At 33.7% G+C, this 21244-nt stretch overlaps 1 protein-coding gene across 5 annotated transcripts in view; it reads right to left on the bottom strand.

Annotated features, from left to right (window-relative positions):
• Window positions 1-21244, bottom strand: part of TMOD3 (tropomodulin 3) — an 85323-nt gene that overhangs the window by 39338 nt on the left and 24741 nt on the right. For 4 of the 5 annotated variants that reach the window (XM_007479960.2, XM_056810202.1, XM_056810200.1 and 1 more), the window contains exons 2-3: window positions 14410-14606; window positions 10136-10292 (exon numbers count right to left, since the gene is read on the bottom strand). In XM_007479960.2, coding sequence (XP_007480022.1) covers window positions 10136-10292; window positions 14410-14535 — 283 coding nt within the window. In that variant the 5' untranslated portion in view covers window positions 14536-14606. Of the gene's footprint in view, window positions 1-10135; window positions 10293-14409; window positions 14607-14773; window positions 14872-21244 lie in introns of those variants that run through there. The other variant, XM_001370107.4, reaches the window with a different exon arrangement.

The following is a 21244-nucleotide window of genomic DNA, read 5'->3' as shown; positions in this document are numbered from 1 at the left end:
GAATCTTTTTTTTTTTTAAACCCTTACCTTCCATCTTGGAGTCAATACTGTATATTGGCTCCAAGGTAAAAGAGTGATAAGGGCTAGGCAATGGGGGTCAAGTGACTTGCCCAGGGCCACACAACTTGGAAGTGTCTGAAGCCAAATTTGAACCTAGGACCTTCCTTCTCTAGGCCTGACTCTCAATCCACTGAGCTACGCAGCTGCCCCCTTTATCAGAATCTCTAAAAATGACAAAGATTCTAAGAATTGGAAGTCAATAGAGAGAGCATTCCATGTGGACTGTAGAAAACATGGAGGGAATAAAAGGTAAGCTGATTGAGAGCATTCATTACTTTTCTGGGAGGAGGGGTACCATGATCAGAACTTCATTTTGGAAAAATCATTCTGGCAACTAAGAGGGGGAGGATGCGTTAGATCAATTAGAAAGCTACAAGAGGTGATGACAATGTGTGTATGCATATTAACAAATACACACTATCGTCTTTAAGATTTCTGACACATAACTAAATTACTATAACCATTTAATAATGGTCCTTAATTTACAATAATCTGCAACATATATTTCTCAGGAAGTACACTATATTAAAAAAACAATAACCCCATAATGCATTGAAATTACACATTTGGGGCAGCCAGTCAGGCCTACTGACAGGAGATTCTGGATTCAAATTTGACCTCAGACACTTCTTAGTTACGACTCTGGGCAAGTCACTTAACCCCAATTGCTTAGCTGTTACCACTCTTCTGCTTTGGAATCAATACTTAGTATTGATTCTAAAACAGAAGGTAAAGGGCTAAAAAAAAGAAAAGAAGTTAGAGTCTTGCATTTGAAGAAGAAAACAATAATGACTAGCTGGGGGGGGGGGTTTGAACAATATGTACAATAAGAAATAATGGAAAAAGCAAAACTATGACATCTGCTAAAACCTGTCAAAATAATTCAACTGTTTCTGCAGCTATAAAATGGCAGCCAGGATTGTTTTTTGTATAATAGCTCATTTAAATGTAGGTAAAAAATGCAAGTCTACAGCTGTGTCAGAGAATAAGTGTTGTGTGACAAAATGCTTATTATCATTTTCTCAAAATCATTATATAATGTGAACCAGATAAACAATTTTTGACCCAGGTACTTCTGACTCATAGAATGATAAGCAGAAGAATTGGAAGAGATCTTATAGATCACCTAGTCGAACTCATTTACTTTATAGCTGAAGAAATGAGTACCCAAAGAAGTTAAGCAACTTTCTTCACTACTATATCTCATTGTTTTGACATAAGGCTGAAGCTACCATAAAATGTTTATTATTGATACTCAAAATTGCCTTTTCTTTCAATTGTATATAATCTAAATTGTAGATCAGCCAAATCAATTAAAAAAATAAATCAGGATTATTAGTTGTTTCAATTTTGCATAGGCAAAATACTCTTCTGATAGGATTCTATAATAATACATCAGGAAAGGAGTTAAGAGGCCATGCCTTCCAAAAAAGAAATCTACAGAAAAAATTCTTTAGCTATGGACAGTGAAAGAAACATTTCTGCATACTGGGATATAATCATTATTAAATGCTCATTTATTTATTAATTTTACAAGCACCCAGTGGTGCCTGGGTACCTTATGCTATACATTAAGGGGAATGCAAAAGAAGTAGAAGACAATGACTCTAATATGCATACATTTTAGTTGAGGTAGAAGACATATATCAATTACAATAAAATGAGATGTATGTAGCAAATTATGTAAATGTGCATGCACAAACATACACATACAAAGCTATAAGTGTTGGAGGGGAAGAACAATCATAACAGTATTGATTAACTTCAAGGAAAGGATTCTTGTAGCACAAGAACCTGAAGGAAATGATGGACAAAAAAGGCATAAAGACATTTTTGATAAGAACAGTATGGCAAAAAGAAAGGGCTAGGTGGAATCATAAGACTATCTAAACTCAAGGGGGGGGGTGATAAAAGATAATAAATCTGGATAAATAAATGTGGTGGAACTAGTTTGTATATTAATAAAGTGTACTTAAACATTTTTATAAATGCTAAAATTTTGAATTTGTCACTTTCTCCTTTTAAGTTCTAGCAATATATAAAATGTGACATTGATGCAAAACTAAAAAATTACCTAACTTTGAAAACATTAAGTTTTATTCTGGTTCAGAATAATGATAAATATGAGATGCAACAGTTTATTAATTTATATTATAAGCATATTCATATTCTCTATGTCCACAATTCTTAAAATAATCACAACATTCATACTTTGGAAATGAAATTACAAATCTGATTGAATAAAATCCTCTATGACTACTGAATTAGACTTTGGCAATTACAATAAAAAATAATTATCTAACTTATTTCATCAAGACATACTGACATGTAAGACAATTGAGGACAAGTGTACCCTAAAATATTTAGAATAATTAGGTTTATGAAATAAAATAATTAGGAAAACCAAAGTTTTGAATTCTAAACCATAAAGAATGAACTATAAAGTCCAATGGTATGGAACTTAGAAAGAAGAAAAACTTGAATGACAAGAAAATATTGGTGAATTAATACAATGTTTAATCTTTAAAAAAAATTTAAACGTATTTTAAGAACAACTAAAAAACTATCTACAATTTCCTGAAAGTGTCTAGCAGAACAATTTGGTTGAAATTAAAATAGAAAAGTTATAGAGCTTTTAAAGGCTCTGCATTCAGAAATTATTCTCAAGGGATTGGTTTTTTGTTTGGTTTTTTTTTTGCCTATCATTGATCCTGATCACTGTTTAGTAATTATATTATACATTTCCCCTGAGGATATCTGGAATGGAGAGGAAGCCTTTCTGTTCTGTACCCTTTGGTAAAAGTACTATTAGTCCCCTGGGGTTTTAGTCCACATCCCTGGTATATTGGATGTTCATCCCTAGATATATAGGGTTTTCAGAGAGGATAGCACCCCTAGTGCTGAACCCTTTACATGGTTGCTCTTCCACCACTGGTGTCTTCTTTCCCCCAAAAAAGCTATAGCATGCACAATGGCCATTCCCTTAGTTAAAAAACAGTCTCAGCATATGGAATGAACAAAATTGAGGGTAATCAACAGGCCTCAAACCTACTGCTGAGTTAGAGGAATATATATACCCCAAGCATGTAAAGACTTCCCTCAGTGGAATGGAAAGATCAGAACAATTTGTTCCAATAGCTCTGAAGGTAGCAGACACATGAGCTGTGGAGCCCTGCGAGCTTGGTCAGACATCAAAAACCCCAAGGTTATCCACTTCACTAATTTTATGCAATTCTGTCTCACTTAAATCCAATTCACACACAAGACAAAACAATAACTTGTGATGCTACTAGTTACTTGAAAAACGAAGGATGGACAACAATAAAGCCAAAGCCCAGTCCATATAGTTAATGTGATTAACCTTCTCCATTTGAAGTTTACCAAACTAACCTCAACTCATAATTATCTTTTTTACTTCACTTAAATTCCTTTAATACTCAAGTATTAAATCCATCTAATATTTGTATATAAACTGACAACTGCTATCACTTCAATCTTTCCTAAGAAAACAAGATATTCTGGTCTGTATTAGAAAATGTGTGCACATTTTTCACCTTCCCCAAGTGACCACGAATTCCATCAGGGCAGAAATATTCTTTATACAATGTTTGTTCACCACAGGATCTAGCCCAGTGCTTTTCACAAAGGAGTGTTTAATCATTATTTTTTGAATGAAGACTAATAACCTGAATAGCATATTATAGAAAAAATATCCAGATAATAGGATTTGAAGAAAGCTAGGAATTAACAAGGAGCTAGATATTTTTAAGGTAGAAACTCAACCAAAAGTTAGACTAATACTCAAAGGGATAAGGTAGCTAGAAAGTAAGCTAAATTTCTTCACCTGAAATTATATAAATTTTAGTCAAAGTCATAGAATGTTAGGGCAAGAGAGAGCTAAAGAGATCACAGTTAAATTAATTCATTTTACAAATAAGAAAATAAAGATTAAAGAAATTTTCCTCCTCCCAATCTCTTCTCTAATCAAAAGAAAAACAAAAACTCTTGAAACAAAGATGCATAATCAAACAACTAACACTTGCAGAACCACCAAAAGCTTTTTATCATAAATATCATGATGAAAGCAGTGTTTCAGGAAGAGTAATCTAGTAGTATATGAATTAATGAATGTAGGATGAACTAAGGGAGAGGGAAGTTTGGAAGACAGCAAGACCAGAAATCACCAACAATCTTTTATTGCTTTAAATTTTTATTTTTTCTTTCCCTTCTCTCTGCCCCCTCATGCCCAAATTTTGCTGAGTTTTAGCCTTCCTGACATTGTTCTTACAAGCATATGCCACCAACATATTTGTCTTTGTTTATAAATAAATGATACTTTCTTTTGCATGTCCTTTTAAAACATTAACTCCTTAAACAGCTCCCTTATTTGTAAAGCTCCCTTGGTTAGTAACATGCTTAAGAATATATTCTTCTATCCACTTAAATAATACACTTTCTATCTAATTGTAGTGAATATCTACCAGTCTAAGAGTTTTTAACCCAGGAAACTAATTTTTAAAACTATCTTTCTAACTGAATTTCAATATAACTGGTTTCCTCTATAATCCTCGCATTTTATTTTATGCAATTAAAAGCACTATTCTGAGAAGGGGTTCATGAGAAGGCTTCTTCAGATTGCCACAAGGGTCCATAATACAAAAAAGGTTAAGAATCTTTGTACCAGGCCCTCTCAAAAAGAAATATCAAACTTGGCTTTAGGTCAGTGATTCTCCAGTGAGTCCAAACCCGATTAAAATGTGACAGGGAAAAGTTTAACAAAAGAAATAAAAATACAAAATAACCAAAATAATATTAATTTGTGGATTTCTATGTCAATATGAAACCCATAGAAAATTTGAGTACATTAAATAACTTCTTGTCACATAAATTTGGAAGCTATGGTGTCTGAAATTGTTAAGTGTCTCCCAGTGCCTCTACTCTTTACTAGCTCTTTTGTGTATCTATAAGGATTAAGTGGGAAATATTAAGTGGGGTTAGATTTCTTAGTTTTTTATGAAAACAAAATCTTAACACTAAAGAGTGTTAAGATTTAATTACTTTCCAAAAACAATTAGTGCTGTGGCTCTAGAAATAAGAATAATAAAACAACCTGAGAATTTTGGTCAAGTGACACTCAAAACACCAAACTGTTTTTTAATTTTATTTTTAATTAGCAAGTATTTATTTACTCTTACTCCCAACCTCTCCAGTAAGAATAAAACAAAATGAATCAGGTTTAAACTACAATATGCAAGATTCCGGGGGGGAAAAAAAAAAGCTTTCTGAGATAATCATCCTCAAATTGGAAAGTAGATTACCCAGAAAGTTTAGTAATCTATTTCTGGGGAGGTCTTCAGCAATAAATAAGTAAATAAATAAATAAATAAATAAATAAATAAATAAATAAATAAATAAATAAATAAATAAATAAATGAATAAACAAATAAATAAATTAATTAATTAATAAACAAACAATGGTTCAGAATGCTTTTGTAACAGAATTGGATCTAAACTTTCAAGTCTTTTACATACTAAGAAAAATAATAACTCTTGTAACAAAGATGCATAATAAAGACAACAAAGTTGGTTGGGTCATAAATCAGTAGAAAAGAATAGTTTGTTGAATGAATGTATACACTTAGAAGTAACTATGAAAACTAAGATGCTAAAACTATGCTGACTGAAGAAAAAAACGAAAGGAAGAAGTGGTGACATGAGAAAGAGCAGCAGACATGATAACATTAAAGAAGAGATAAATGAGTTCAGAGTTCAGGGAAATGTAGGAACATTTTTAAGAATATGACTAAGGCCTGATGTACACTTTTAATAACCCAGAGGGGCATTTACACCTATACTATACCAATAACTCAACCATTATTAAATCAAATTATGTTCAATATATACTATTTAAGAAGTAGTAGTAAGAGTATTGGATTTATATTCAAAGGAGCTGTTTTCAAAGTCCAAATATGCTGGATTTTAGGCAAACCGCTTTTCCAAAGCCTGTTTTCTCATCTATAAAGTGAGAAGTTAGGGCTTGATAACCTGTAAGTCCTTTCCGATTCTAATTTTATGATTCTATCTCTCAAGTGTGTAACACATTTATAAAAAAGAATTTTAAAAATCAACAATTTGGAAAATTAACATTTTCTAAACATCTTAGATAAGAAATTCTTCATAGTATAATACTAATTCTGAGATTTATTATTGTATTGTATTTGTTCAAGAATTCAGAATCAAAAGGAACATTATTTTTCAAATTAGAAAACTGAGGCTAAGGACATCAAATGACTTGCCCCCCCCAAATTTTACAGGCATTGCTTTTCCACATAAAATTCTACATATATCCCAAGCAAAGTAATTAAATTCAGACTCACAAGTTCACAAAGATAAGGAATATCTCATTTTATTTATTTATTTTTATAAAATCCTTACCTTCCGTCTTAGAATGTGTATTGGTTCCAAGGCAGAAGAGTGGTAAGGGCTAGGCAATGGGGGTCAAATGACTTGCCCAAGTCACACAGCTGGGAAGTATCTGAGGCCAGATTGGAACCTAGGACCTCCCCTCTCTAGGCCTGGCTCTAAATCCACTGAGCCACCCAGCTGCCTCCAATAGTCTCATTTTAAAAGATAACTAAATGAGACAAACAATATAAAGTGCTTAAAAAAAAATAAACACTGTACTATTACCATATATGAAAAAATAACTTATGTTCCTTAATAATTTATCTATTTATATTTATGTCTTACTCATTACCCAAGCAGGAAGTGAGATACAAATTTTAAAAGGCACAAAAGGAAATAGAAGAATCCTGTTACAATAGTTTTGAATGCAAATCTTTACTTCTTTCTCCCAATTTCTCATTTATTCCTTCCTACTTTTTTCCTTTTTATCCCTCTATCTTTTTCCTTTTATTATTGCCATTTTTTGCATCTCCTATTTCTTGGTCTTGGCTTATATTTCCTAACTATTGTTCTTTCTCCCCATTACTTCTATTCATCCAATACCTTTGCTTAAACAATTAAAGGTAATGAATGACAACAACAGCTATATGTTACCTTAGAGTAATAGAGGTCCACTGTGGCATAGTATAAAAATGTGGACCCAGAGTATGTGGTTTCAAATCCTGACTTTCCTACTTACAGAAGCTAACCCTACCCTTAACAAACTTGGCATACCTCAGTTTCTTGACAAGCAAAAAAAACCTAATAATACCTGCACTAGCTATGCTACAGGATTATTGAGAAAAGTCACTTATAAATATCCTTGAATAGTACTCTATTCTCCATGACAACACTTCCTAATTCCTTCTGTCCTTTGTTCTTTCTACCTTTTCTTCTTTTCAACATTTCACTTTCTCTTTTTTAAAAATGTGGCCCTCCTGAAGTGTACTGGGAACATAACCCATAGGGATAGGCTAGTCATTCTCTTTTATAAAGGAAGAAGATGCTAAAAGTGGTCAGTCACTTTTCCTGTGCTCTACATCCAGCTAGGCGGATGAATAATTAATGAACCATCGTTTCTAGACTGACTACAAATAAAGAGGATGGTTCTTTGGCATATAGCTATAGCATTAATTGAAACTGCCTCAATCTGGAGGTTCTTAAATAAAACCTCTGACTATAGAAGGCCAAGCTGGTCATAAGATTTTCCAACCACACAAAACTACATCAGATTGTATGAAGAGATTATTGTGTGCTATTGACAAGGATCAGGTTTTTGGGACAAGACAACAAATGGGCCAATAAGAGATGTCCTCTTTTTTTTTTTGCAATTACGACTACCATACACAATCTTTTGTATATTCTGTGAAATTTTGATTAAGAAAAAAAAAGCGGAATTCAGGATCTGGAGATTTTAACAATTGCTTAAATGGCTCATATGTGGATTCAAAATTAGGCAATTCAATTTGTTACTTCAAAGTACTTGAATATTTGAATACTTGAGAGCTGATTATAGTACTTAAAAAGTCAAACGGTTAAGACCCAAAGGAAAAATTTTAAAGAAATATAGACTAGAAGCTAAGACTCTTAGCTGACTTCATGTACAAGAATATTAATATCATATGGAAAATAAAAAGCATGTTTTCCAACTCCAGTAAGGACAAAACAAAATGAATCAGGTTTAAACTACAATATGCAAGATTTGAAAAAAATTTCCTGAGATAATCATCATTGAATGGGAAAGTAGATTACCCAGAAAGTTTAGTAATCTATTTCTGGGGAGGTCTTTAACAAAAAAATGAACAATGGTTTAGAATGCTTTTGTAACAGGACTAGATCAAAACTTGCAAGTCTTTTACATACTAATATATTTCATCAATTTGTAAATACCCTTTGACACTGTAGCATTCCAAGCATATTCACATCTAAGAAATATAAATGATGTATGGATATTGTGTCATCAGACACATGGTTAAACTCTGATATTTGTGGGCAGACTCTTGACCTAGCCATGTTGCCTTTGTTCAAGGCAAACTCATTAACATTTGGTGAGGAGTCAAATTCATTTACAAAAAGCCCAGGTTGAAGTCAACACGCCCAGAAGGTGTCATCATTGCCATCCCATCCAATGTGAATTAACTATTACGTATTCATTGAGCACCTCCCAATCCACACTGAAATAAATATGGGAAGCAGTCCGCTGATGTTCTCTCTTGGATTTTTCATTCTCACACTTGATACTTTTATCCTATTTTCTATCTAGGAACTCTTGCTTCCATGTGTTTCATTACTTCTCACATTTTCCTTTCATTATTTTTCTAAGGAGAATGTCATCAGGGACCAACGCCATCCCTTACTAAAAATTGACTCGTCTGTGTCTCTTTAGTAATCACCCATTTTCTCAGATTCCTTGCTCCTTCTCGAGCCCAAACCCACTAAGGAAAATTCTTTTTTATAACAGCCTCTGGACGTCTGTTATAGATACAAATAAGAAATTGCTACAAGCAGAAAACCAAGAAGAGATAAAATATAAATAATGATACTTGTACTACCTATCTCACATAGTTGTTATGAGGATCAAATGAGATCATGTACATCTAGATCTCTGTAGCTATAAATGTTAGGTAGTATTATTGTTGTTTCCACCACTAGAAAGAATGTTATAATCATAAAATTTTAAGATTGTAAACTTGAGAGTAGGGATTGTATCTTATCTAAATTCTCTATCCTAGGGGCAGCTAAGTGGCTCAGTGGATTGACAGCAAGGCCCAGAGACAGTAGGTCCTGGATTCAAATCTGGCCTCAAACACTTCCTAGCTGTGTGACCCTGGGCAAGTCACTTAATCCCCATTGCTTAGCCCTTACTACTTTTCTGCCTTGGAACCAATATATAGTATAGATTCCAAGATGGTAGGTAAGGGTTCAAAATAAATAAATAAATACATAAAGTTTCTCTCCCTCAGCAAAATGATTTGCATATAGTAAAGCCATTGGATGGTGAATCATGGTATATGAAGCTGGAACAGATTTTAAATATCAGCTAGTTTAACTATCCATTTCATTAATTATGAGGTCAAGAGAGAAAAAGTAACTTATCCAAAGTTACTTAAGTAATAAACTGGCAAAAGTGTGGATTCAAACTCGGGTCTTTTTAATTCTATATGCCAAGTTTTCTCTACTAAGCATTCATTTATTCAACCACCATAATCTTGTCTAATAAATAGGCAATACAAGTACTACATTCCCCATTTTCCAGTTGAGAAAAATGAAGCTCAAAAAACCTAAATGACCTCTTTAAAGTCATACAGCTATTATGTGGAAGTTACAATTTGAAACCATGTTTTCAAGGGCAAATGCTCTTTCCCTTACACTATGCTGACTCAAAATCATGAAGTAAACAATTATACTGCGATAAAACCTCACTTAATGTAAACTAGGGCAGATTTCATTACCAAATTGGTGAAAAAATTGTTATTGGGTTAAAAAATTCAAAAGGTTTTTTAAAATAACTATAAAAATTCAAAATCTTTAAGGCAATCAATTAATTTAATTAACTGTAAAACCTGGATTCTTCTGAATATACCAAAATAAATAGTTCCCCAAGAAAATATTTTTAATACCCTGCATTTACCTTTTTTTTCTCCAGTGAAGGGTACAAAATCTTCCCTGTCTTTATGTTCCAAAGCTTCCTTCTCTAAGTATGAAAGCAGATGTTCTCTGTCAAAAGGTCCTGTGGCATTCTTAGTAGTCTGATTTTTTTGCCGGTAGCCTGCAGGGAGAAGTGCATTCTATACCCCCCCCCCCCAAAAAAAAAAATTACAATGGTGATTTACAATTAAACCACACACAAATCAAACTATTTCATTTCTGTGAAAATATTTGTCATTACAAACAGTTATTAGGTAAGGCTAATGATTTTATCAATTTAAATGACTATGAAATAGTGTATGACGATATCATATCAGCATTAAGTGTTTCATATCATGACTTACAAGAACAAATTATAAAACTGTTAAACTAAAACTGCAAAAAGTTTGGCTAGACAGAGTTCATTTTATTAACAAAACAGCCATTAATTTATTTTTTCACAGAACATGTTTTGGTAACTGAAAATATTAGACTTATAGTTTCACATCATTTTGACATTAAACAAAATGAATGTTCTTAATATCTAAAATGAGTGAGGAATAGTTGAAATACTTTGAGATCTATCATTTCATCAATGTGAATACTTCTTTGCCTAATGCAAATCAAGCTCTTAACACTCTGGTTAAGTCTTCAAGAACAGGAATGGTTATAGAAGTTGAATACTTTGCAGTTGATGTGGTAATAAATCTCTCCAAACTAAGCTAGGCTGACCCTTAGATGACAAACAGAATCCAAACCCACACCTGATGCCTTTACAACTTTGTGGAAGCTTCCAGAGCTTGTACTTTCACCAATAGCCTTGAAGCACTTACTATCCCATGATGAGGTATTAGAAGATCTTATATAGTACTATTATTTTTTTAATATAAGAATGCCAATAGTATATATAAAAATTCCTATCAAGAAGAGCTTTGTCTTCACTAGAACAGAATTTTGTTGCAAAAAATACTTAATAATATACCAAATCATTGGTTTTGTTTTGAGTAAATGTAGTTATGCTAGATAACAGGGTCCCAAAAGATCTCAACAGGTAGGAACAATGAATTTTAATGCTGATAAATATGAACTCCTGCACATAGATTGAAAAAATCAACCATACCAAATCAAGAGTGGGAAGCTGCCTCCAACTTCAATGTGTATACATTCAACAGTGTAGTGCTGACTTCCCATAAAGCTAATGTGATTTCATCCTACCATTTAGAAAAGTACAGAACAAAAGGATTAACAATAACATTAGCCTCTGTACCAGTCAGACCACTTCTGAATTTACTTCTGGGCACCATATTTTAAGAGGCACACCAAAACATAAAGACTGAAATATATTCAGAGGAGGGAGACCAAGATGGTGAGAAGGTCCAAACTATGCAATATTAAGGAAATACACGTTCATTTTTGGTGAACAGGATGGCTTTCTCCAAATATGTGAAGGACTATCATGTAAAAAAGCAAATTAATCACATTCTACATAGGAATATACATATATTCCCATACAGTGGAAAGACTAGGATGGAAGTTAATAAGAAAGTTTAATATAAGACTGCACTTCCTAACAATTAGGGGCTATATGAAAGTGGAATGGACAGTCTCATGTTGAAGTATTTGAATAAAGGCCAGTTGACATACTTGTTGGGAAAAGGCAGAGGATTAAAGCATTATACCTGGAGAGAGGAAGATAAGAATTTAAATCTAGCCCATAGATGCTTGTTAGCTATATCAATGGACAAATTTAGTTCCATTAATGTAATCTCTCTGTGCCTCAGTTTCTTCATTTATACAGCAGAATAATAACAATAGCATCTATATCTCAGGGTTGTTGGGAAGATCAAAGGGCATAATATTTATAAAATACTCTTCAAACCTTATAGCACTATGTAAGTGCTAATTATTACTATATTATAGAAGGCATCCATACTTCAGACCCAAAGAACATTGTGGTTCCCTTTAAATCTAAATTTCTATTCTGTTAAAATTTCATAGGTGGGTTTGAAAGCCCCTGAATTAATTCAGGGCTGCTATAAATGCAGTAGGACTCCCAGAGGAGTCCATAATAGGGACTACATATCAGGTTTCATACATAATAACACAATGTTATGAATGCCTGGAGGGAACAGAACTGCTGGAGGTAAGGAAAAACACAGGAGGCAATAGATTGGATTTGTGAGTCTGAATCAGGAAAGAAATCATAGCTAACTAGTTTTTGTGGAATATGAACCCTGAGTAGCATGCTCTAATTAACCAATCTAATAAAAAAATGAAATTTATTAAGCAGGTCAACTCTCATTAAGATGAAATTTCTGGGAAGACAAATATTTTTTCTCATTTTTTGTTATGACACATAAGTTGATGTACAAATAATCTGTGCTTGTGGTATAACTATTTTGAAATGGGCGATGAATTAGTGTACTGATGTGGTAGAGAAGAGAGGAAACTCCCAAATTACAAAGAGTTGTCTTATACATTCTTTCTTACTCCACCCGCCTTCCTTTTATTTTCTCCTACTCCTGAGATCCCTGCTAGGGGCAGGTAAAATTAGTGGGAACTTTTAAGATGTTTTTCTGGCTAAGGCAGTTGGGGCTGGTCTTGCTCTACCTCAGAACACTGAATTCTTTCTAAATGTCTTTCCTTATGAACAAAACAAACAAGTTACTAAGAATCTGGCATTCCTCTTCCTATTTAACTTTCACATGACAATGCCAGTTAATAACTTTAGAAGCCAACTCCCACTGTGCTGAAGGAGTTGAGGACAGAGGGAAGGTAAAGCAGAATCTGCCAACTTCTAAAATGTCACAGAACTCTTTCTTTGCTAAATGTCAGGGGACAAATCATGCTTTTTAGAGACTCAACAAGCAACATCTGAGCCTGGGATAGGGAAGTTTGAAGAAATGCTATATACAGAAGTTGGGAGTCTTTCTATATGAGAAGTAGAATTTAAATCATTAGCAAATGAGGCTAAAGAGTAGCCATTCAGTGTCAAAACTATTCCAGTAAAGTGTGTGACTGTTAAAGATGAACAGGCTACAGATTTAGAGCTGAAAGGGATATCCTCTAATCCAACCCTCAAATTTGATAGATGAGGAAACTGAGGTCCAGAAAGGCTGACAAAATTTGCCAAAGACCACACAGGTAGTGAGAGAGCCAAGAATTGAAGCCAGGTCCTCTTTCTACTCTACTACACTGGGATGGTGGATACCTCATATTGGATTATTCCAAGTAGAGAGTTTCAGGGCAACAAAATGCACACAACATTATTATTACAGGGTAATTCTCCAGACTAGAAAATTAATGTAAATTTGTATTACAGAATTTATGATGGAAGGATTTTATCTTCAGTGTTTAGGTAATCTAAACAGATTACTTTAGAGTTGAAGCAGTAGTCTTAGTAAAAATACAATAATGAATTAGTTATACCCCAACGGATAAACACATGTGGTAGTAACAGTACAATACTTTTAATACCAAAGAAAGTTTTATTAAGCAAAAAATAAAATTTACCCTAAACAAGCACTTAGAATTAATGTCCCAGCACACAGTTATCAAGTAATGTTCAATAAGTAAAGCAACTTGGAATGGAATGGGATATAAGTTAGCAAATAGTTCCTTCCCCAAGTACATCACTCAATTCTGAGGAAGTCCTAAAGAGTATAAGTCTAAATCAAGACTGACCAGTGGTTTTTACTTTAGCTCCAGATCACTACTAACCGAAAGAATCCCATGAAGACTCAGTTGGTTTCAGTAAAACTACAGATTTAGTTCTACTTTAAAGTGAACTTTGGATATTGTTAAATGTCAAGGGAGCTCTCCAAGGCCCATTCAAAAGATGACTTTAAAATTATTCATTCTGTCCAGCACTCATCAGACTATAGATGACATAATGTAGGGCCAAGTAGGGTCTGTCAAAGATACTCTGGGAGGCAATTACCCTAGAAGTAAACAGCTTTAAGAATTGAACAAAATACCAGCTTTGGTGTATTTCCATCTTACTATATTCCATGAAACACCCAATCTTCTGTTTAGTCAACAAACACTTCACAGAGGATATGGAATTTCAAGAGCCCTTCAAGACAGGGATTTGAGATCATTTTGTATACAAGCACTAATGTCAGTAGAGGCAAAAATAGTGCCCATAGTGGGAAACTGTGAAAGAACAGTTATTTCCAAGAAGAGGAAAAAGATGGAAAGGAAAAAGGGCCTAAAAATGTATTTGGGTAAAAAATAAGATACTTTATATGCCCTCCCATTCCTCTCAGTTACACCCACCTCAGGGTCAAGGTCTTCAAGAACAGTTTCCAGCTGTTTTAGTTCAGTTTCTGAAAGTTTACCAAGGAGTTCATCTTCATCAAGATCCTTGTACTTCTCCAAGTCCTTTCGGAAGGGGAGTGCCATGATTTATGGAGTAGAATGCCACTCAATTTTGGCCCCGTTTATAAATCAGATAAGATTTCTTTTTTTGTAAACTGTGGAAAAAGTAACAGTGTTATTATTTTTTTTAAACCCCATTATGCAACGCTATTAATAACAACTCTGGGTTCAGACAGACCCATAGTACCTGTCATTATGGATAAGACTTTCCACATCATCTTTGTCTGGTAAATTAGGAAACTTTCCAGGCCCAAACTCTTACCTCCCTCAACCAATTACTGTATCCAAAGATCCTAAAGTGTAGAAGTAGAAACAGTAGCAGATAACATCTTATTTCTCAGCAATCTGGAATCTCTGAAAATGAGGGAGCATAGAGATGAGACTTCCCTATACAAAAAAAAAAAAAGAAGAAGCTGGGAAGCTATCTCTGAAGCTCTGACACCACCTTTATCTTAGAAACTACCATATTTGTCACAGATTTGGAGACATTAGGCATCCATTCCCATATCCAGCTAACTATAAAGAATATTCTTTATTAAATCTTCTTCAGACACATAAGTTTTATATATTGGTTTCCTTTTCTGGTATCTAGTGTTTATATTTAGGTTACCATGTAGTCATTCATTTGGAGAGGCATCTGCTACCAAATGAAATGGGTAGGAAAAATTAATTAATTCTCATTTTTAAATTATCCAGAATCAGAGAGTTCCCATTCTAAATGCTACAGTGAGTGGTCTTAATTTAGATGTGAACCAGTTTTGGAAAAGCATGACTGTAATGCTGGATTAAAGGAAGTATCTGTCAAATAAATGATTTTTAAAAAAGTTCATTTAAATGCATACTATGTGTACTAGAATCTACTAAACTCTGGGAGATAGAAAGACAAATAAGAAGACATGCTCTTAAGAAATTCTATCTTATAATCCATCTATTCTATGCAAATACTGCAACAGTGGTCCCTCTTAATTACCTGGTAACCAGCTAATGACCAATAATAATCAGAAAATTAGGAGATTGTTTATATATTTGTACCATTATACCTAAATTAAATTGTAGTTTGTGTATATAATGGAGGGTTATGTGAATCAAAATTTTGCAGATTAGGCCTATTAGAACTAGAACACTGGCTTGCTGCTATAACATACGTAAAGGAGGAATTGGTTTGCATGTGGTCTCCTATATTAGGTAACCTCCTTGAAAGCAGGGAGTGGGTTTTTTCCCTCTTCTTTGTATCTCGAGCACTTAGCACAGTGCCTGGCACATGAGAGTTTAATAAAAACTAATTTACTAAAAGACTGATTTAGATAACCATTCCTCTGTCATCTGCACCCGTTTCTTTGGTCATTTTCTCTAAGAAATGATACAAAACCTCATACTTAAGGGACCTTAAAGGTGAACCACTACTCTAACCCTTATATAGACAGGAATTCTTTCTGTAACAACCTCAACAAATGGCCATCTGGTATCTCCTTGAAGACTTTCAGTGATGAATTCAACTCTTTCAAGGGTGGCCCATTGCACTCTTAAATAGCTCTAAATACTGAGTTTTCTCTTAGATGTGTGAAGATTGGACTTAGCTATTTCCTGATTTTAACAATGAAGATACTTAGTTTAACAAAATCAGGAATGTCTTGGGAACTTTAAATTACTCCACCATACTTAGACTGTACTTTAGGGGAAGATAAAGTTGTAATCTCCTGATTGAACAATGAAGGTACTTAACTCTTACCTTATAGTGAAGCTAGAACTTTAAGCTAAGTCTATTTTAAGATCTTAATACAAAAAGGTATTAAGTAACTATAAAGGTAAAATTAATAAAAAAAAGGTCAAGTAACTCACAAAAGGTGAACTTAACAAAGAAGCGTTAAGTAACTCTAAAGATATAATCTAATCAAAAGAAGATGAGAACTAAAAGTATGGGCAGTCCTGGAGAAAAGCCTTTGATGTGATTGGTAGGCATGAAAATTTAAAGGAGACACAAGGGTGAAAGACCTATACATTTGGATCACTTCCTCTCTCTGGCACCTTTTGAGGCAGAGAATTGGCTGATAGCAGTATGCTGGGCCTTTCAGCATCTTAGCATGGCTACAAGCTATTGTCCAGTTCAGTGGTGACTTTCTGTCTAAGTTTTTCTCCTTTACTTTCCAACTTTATCCTCTTAGAAGCCTCTAATCTTCTTTAGAGACCTAGAGGTGGGAATTTTAAACTCCTCCTGGCACAGACCAGGCAGGAGAAATCCTATATACTCTTCTCTCCTCCTTAAATTCCTTGCCTCTATATTAATTAAATTACCATAAGTTTCCAGACTGACTTGGGTATTTTATTTGAGATTTCCCTTGGCAACCAATTAAATCTAGATTTAAGTCACAACCCTAAAATTATCTTTACAGTCTGACAACCATGAAGGGATGCCTAGAGCAAGGGCAGATAGGATAGCCTGTTTTAGATCTGATAGAGCTGACAAGTGTTCTGGCTCTAATTTGAGGGGTTTAGGGACCAAATCCCTTGTTAGTGCTATAAGGGGTTTAGTAATTTCCCCATAGCAAGGAATTCATTGGCTACAAAACCCTGTTGCTCCTAAAATTGCTCAACTGTTTCTTAGTGGTAGGAGTACTTAAATTTTGAATATTTTCAATTCATTTGGGAGAAATAGAGCAGGCACCCACAGTAAAGATGAATCCCAAATATTCTACTTTAGGGATACACCACTGAACTTTATCCTTTGAGATCTTATGTCCTCTTTTGAGCAATTCCAAAAGAGGGTGTTTACTATCTTCCTGACATGCTTCTGCATCTGTTGAAGCCAAGAGCAGATCATCTACGTATTTGATTAATTTACTATTTTTAAATGTTATTTTATCTGTGTCTTGGCTCAAAATTTGTGCAAATAAACTCGGGCTTTCCACATAACCCTGGGGCAGACTACTCCATGTATTCTTGGTGCCCTTCCAGGTGAAAGCAAAGATATGCTTGGAGTTCTCATGTATGGGTATGGAAAAAAAGGCTAAGCACAAGTCCACTACTGTGAAGTATGTAGCTGTGCTAGGAATAGAAGAAATAATCGTATATATGTTGGAAACTATGGAGTGTCTCTTTATAATGTGGTTGTTCACAGCCCTCAGATCCTGTATGAACCTATAGAGGTGCTTGCCATCAGGCCCCCTTTTAGGTTTTTTAACAGGCAGAAGCCAAAAATCTGCTTTGTTTTTCTGCAACTTCTACATATTGATCTAGTTCTTCTTTCTGAGAACCAAGTAGCACACATTTAAACCCTCCTCCATAAAAGTCCCTTCAAATATTTATAGGATTTAGAAAGTGGGAAGGAATATTGAATTCAATTCTTTAACTTGACAAAATTCACTGATTTGATGCTTACAGAGAGAGGTGAACTTATTTGAGTATTCAAAGGTGATTTAAAAACATGTTCCAAACTTTTTTAAAGTCCTATTTTTACTACACCCAGCTGCCTCTCCAACTACTGAAAACAATCATATTCTCTCTACCCCAAGTCTTCTCCAGATTAAACATCTCCAATTCGTTCTAATGATTCAAAAATAGCATGTTTTCCATTCTTCTTATCATCATGGTCCACCCTCTAGCCTAAGGTCATATTTGACTTTACTGACTGCCAGTTCACAATATGAGATCAACTGCAGTCCATTAAATCTCTCAGGTCTTTTTCACAAACTATCTAGCCCAATAGTTCATTCAGTGCTGAGTTCATTCAATCTGCAAAGCATACAACTCAATACCATGGTTGTAGGTTCATGGCCACATTTCAGAGATTGTTTGTTAGATATTGTGGGAAAAGTACTAGATTTGTAATCTGAACACCCAGTCTGAATTATAACTGTTATTCACTGCATATGTAAACTTTGAATAAGTAACTTTCCCTTTCTAACTTTCAGATTACTGAGCCAGAAAAGGAGATTGGACTAGATGATCTCCCAAACCTCTTCTGGATCTAAAAATTGACAATCGTAAAATTCCAGGATGACATTGTGACAAAATTTAAACCTGTCAAACACTTTCAAGGGAATGTTTTCAAATATGCCTGATGTTCTTTTAATTACCTTTTTTCAACAATAAGTTTCTATGTCTGCCATCCTGGAAGAAGTCTTCATGCTTATGTCTGTTTTTGGTTAATGAAGTGTGTACAGTGATAAAAACAAATCAAATAAATTAGAAGGGAAGTCAGATTTAGAAGTCAATTCTGCTGATTCCTAGTTCTAAGAGTGGTATATTTTAGAAAAAAGTCTCTATACAGAAAAAAATTTCTATATATGTAAATATAGAAGGACGGGGAGAGAAGTGTTAGAAGGAGAATAGGAAGGAGCCGGAGAGAGAGAGGAAAGAGGGGGAGAGAAAGAGAAACTAAGTTGTTCTGGGCATATTATACTAAATATAAAATTACAAATGTGTCTAGTTGTTTTTTTTTTAATTAAATACATATACCCTTTGATCCAGAAATACCACTTTTGGTCTGAATTCTAAAGATCAAAACAAAAAAGAAAAAAGGGCCTACTTGAAAAAAAATTATAATAGCTCTTTCTGTGGTAATGAAGAATTGGAAAGCAAGGGAATATCCATTAATTGGGTAATGGCTGAACAAGTTGTGGTATAGGATTGTAATGGAATACTATTATGCTACAAAAAAATGATAAACAGGTGATTTCAGAAAAAATACAGGAAGACCTACATGAATTGATGCAAAGTGAAAAGAGAACAGGAGAGCATTATATATAGTAACAGCAATACTATATATACAATGACCAACTATGAATGGCTTAGCTATTCTCAGCAAAACAATGATACAGGACAATCAAAAGACTCATGACCAAAAATATCATCCATCTCCAAAGAAAGAGTCAATGGAGTCTGAATGCATGAAGCATACGATTTTCCCCTTTATCATATTTGAGTTTTTTTCTTTATTTTATGAGTCTTCTTCCACAACACGACCAATGCAAAAATATGTTTTATATGATCATACAAGTATAACATAGATCAATTTGCTTATCATCTCAGGGAGAAGGGAGGGAAAAAATTTGGAGTTCAAAATTCTGGAAAATGAATGTTAAAAATTGTTGTACAGTCGTCCCTTGTTATATTGCAGTTCACTTATCATGGCTTCACTGTATTACAGGTTTAAAAAAAAATCAAATTCTGTATTGTGGTGTTTTCAATATATCGTGGGATTTTGAGGATGAAATACACAGTGGAAATGCAGTACACCATTACCACTTATGCAAGTTTGCCAGTGTAAGATTGTATCCAGCACACTATTGACTGAGCACTGTGTTCTGGATCCTGGATGCTGCTGCTGTTCAGTGGCAGTAGCATCAGTCTATTTACTCTCCTGCTACTTCAAGGATTTTCACCTATCACAGGGGATCTCTGGAATGTAACTCCTGTGATAGATTAGGGATCACTGTATACAGATGGAAAAAATAAAATATTCTATTTAAACAATTAAATGAAATTTTTTTTCACATTTCCTTTCCCAATTTCCTTGTCTCTTGTACTACCATCATCTGAATGACACAAGTTTGAAACATTGTTGTCATCTGATTCATTCTTCTCCATTTCCTAGATATGTTTTCTACTAGGTCTAAAGAACCTATGATTTTGTGAAAAGGTGTCACCAGAATTCATTCTCCTCATTAATAAGAACTGATAATGTACTGGATTGCATTATTTGAAAACTGGTTTTGTCTGATGACAATTAAAGAACCATAACAGCAAAACAAAGAGGATATTTTTACCATCTTAAACAAAGAACAAATGCTTTATTGATGTTGATTGCAAAATTCAGGGGAAAAATACTTTAAAAAGAAAACTTTAGAACCACATAAAGTTATAGACAGTAAAAAAAGAACAACTGTTATCTCTAATTTATTCTTCCTACTAATAATAAATAATATTATAATAAAAATAAATAAATAAAAAATAATAACAAACTACTTCCTTCTAATATTTACCACTAGAATTAATCTGTAATTGCTGGTGACAAGTTGGTTCTAAAATGAATGTCCAACAATGATTACTGTAATAGCAATTTCAATAAATTCTAGGGCTAATGGTAAACTATTTAATAAATGAATTTGCTTGTGAAATTTTAATGAAATTAATTCCCATTAACTCTCACATAAGCACTGGATTACAGTGGACAAATTCTGAGGTATATTTTAGTTCTAAAATCTTGTTCAATAATACAATTTAAACATCTGGAAACCATTAGGCATAGATGGAATAGTTCAAATATTTACGCTCAATCTACTGGACCACAGAGGCCCCAATATCTGTTGAAATGGAAAAGGTTTACTCATCTTCCAATGACTGTACATATTTAATTTATTTTGGGAAAAAATATAATGAAGAATCAATTTTCTCCTATTTTCAAAATGTATCTAAAATATCAGAATAAATAACAAAAACCAGAGGATTCATGATTTGGGGAGGTGTTGGACTGACTCCTTCTTCAAGTCCCTTCCTACAAATTTAAACTTATGATTCTATAACAAAATAATAAATAATATTGATTGCTTACTAATGGAAAGTATTGTACACACTGTCAATATAATCCAAAGTGCCTTTTCAAAATCAAACCTTATCTATCCATTACTATTAGAAGAATATACTTTTTGTAGGAAAAAATATTGATTAGAGAACATTCTGATTAGTAACCAAAGCCAAATCTAACCTTGTGAAAGGTTATTTGCCTACTCTTGTA

Source organism: Monodelphis domestica, chromosome 1, assembly GCF_027887165.1.
Source record: "Monodelphis domestica isolate mMonDom1 chromosome 1, mMonDom1.pri, whole genome shotgun sequence".
In the NCBI taxonomy this organism is placed as follows: domain Eukaryota; kingdom Metazoa; phylum Chordata; class Mammalia; order Didelphimorphia; family Didelphidae; genus Monodelphis; species Monodelphis domestica.
This window is presented reverse-complemented; position numbering and strand designations above follow the sequence as displayed.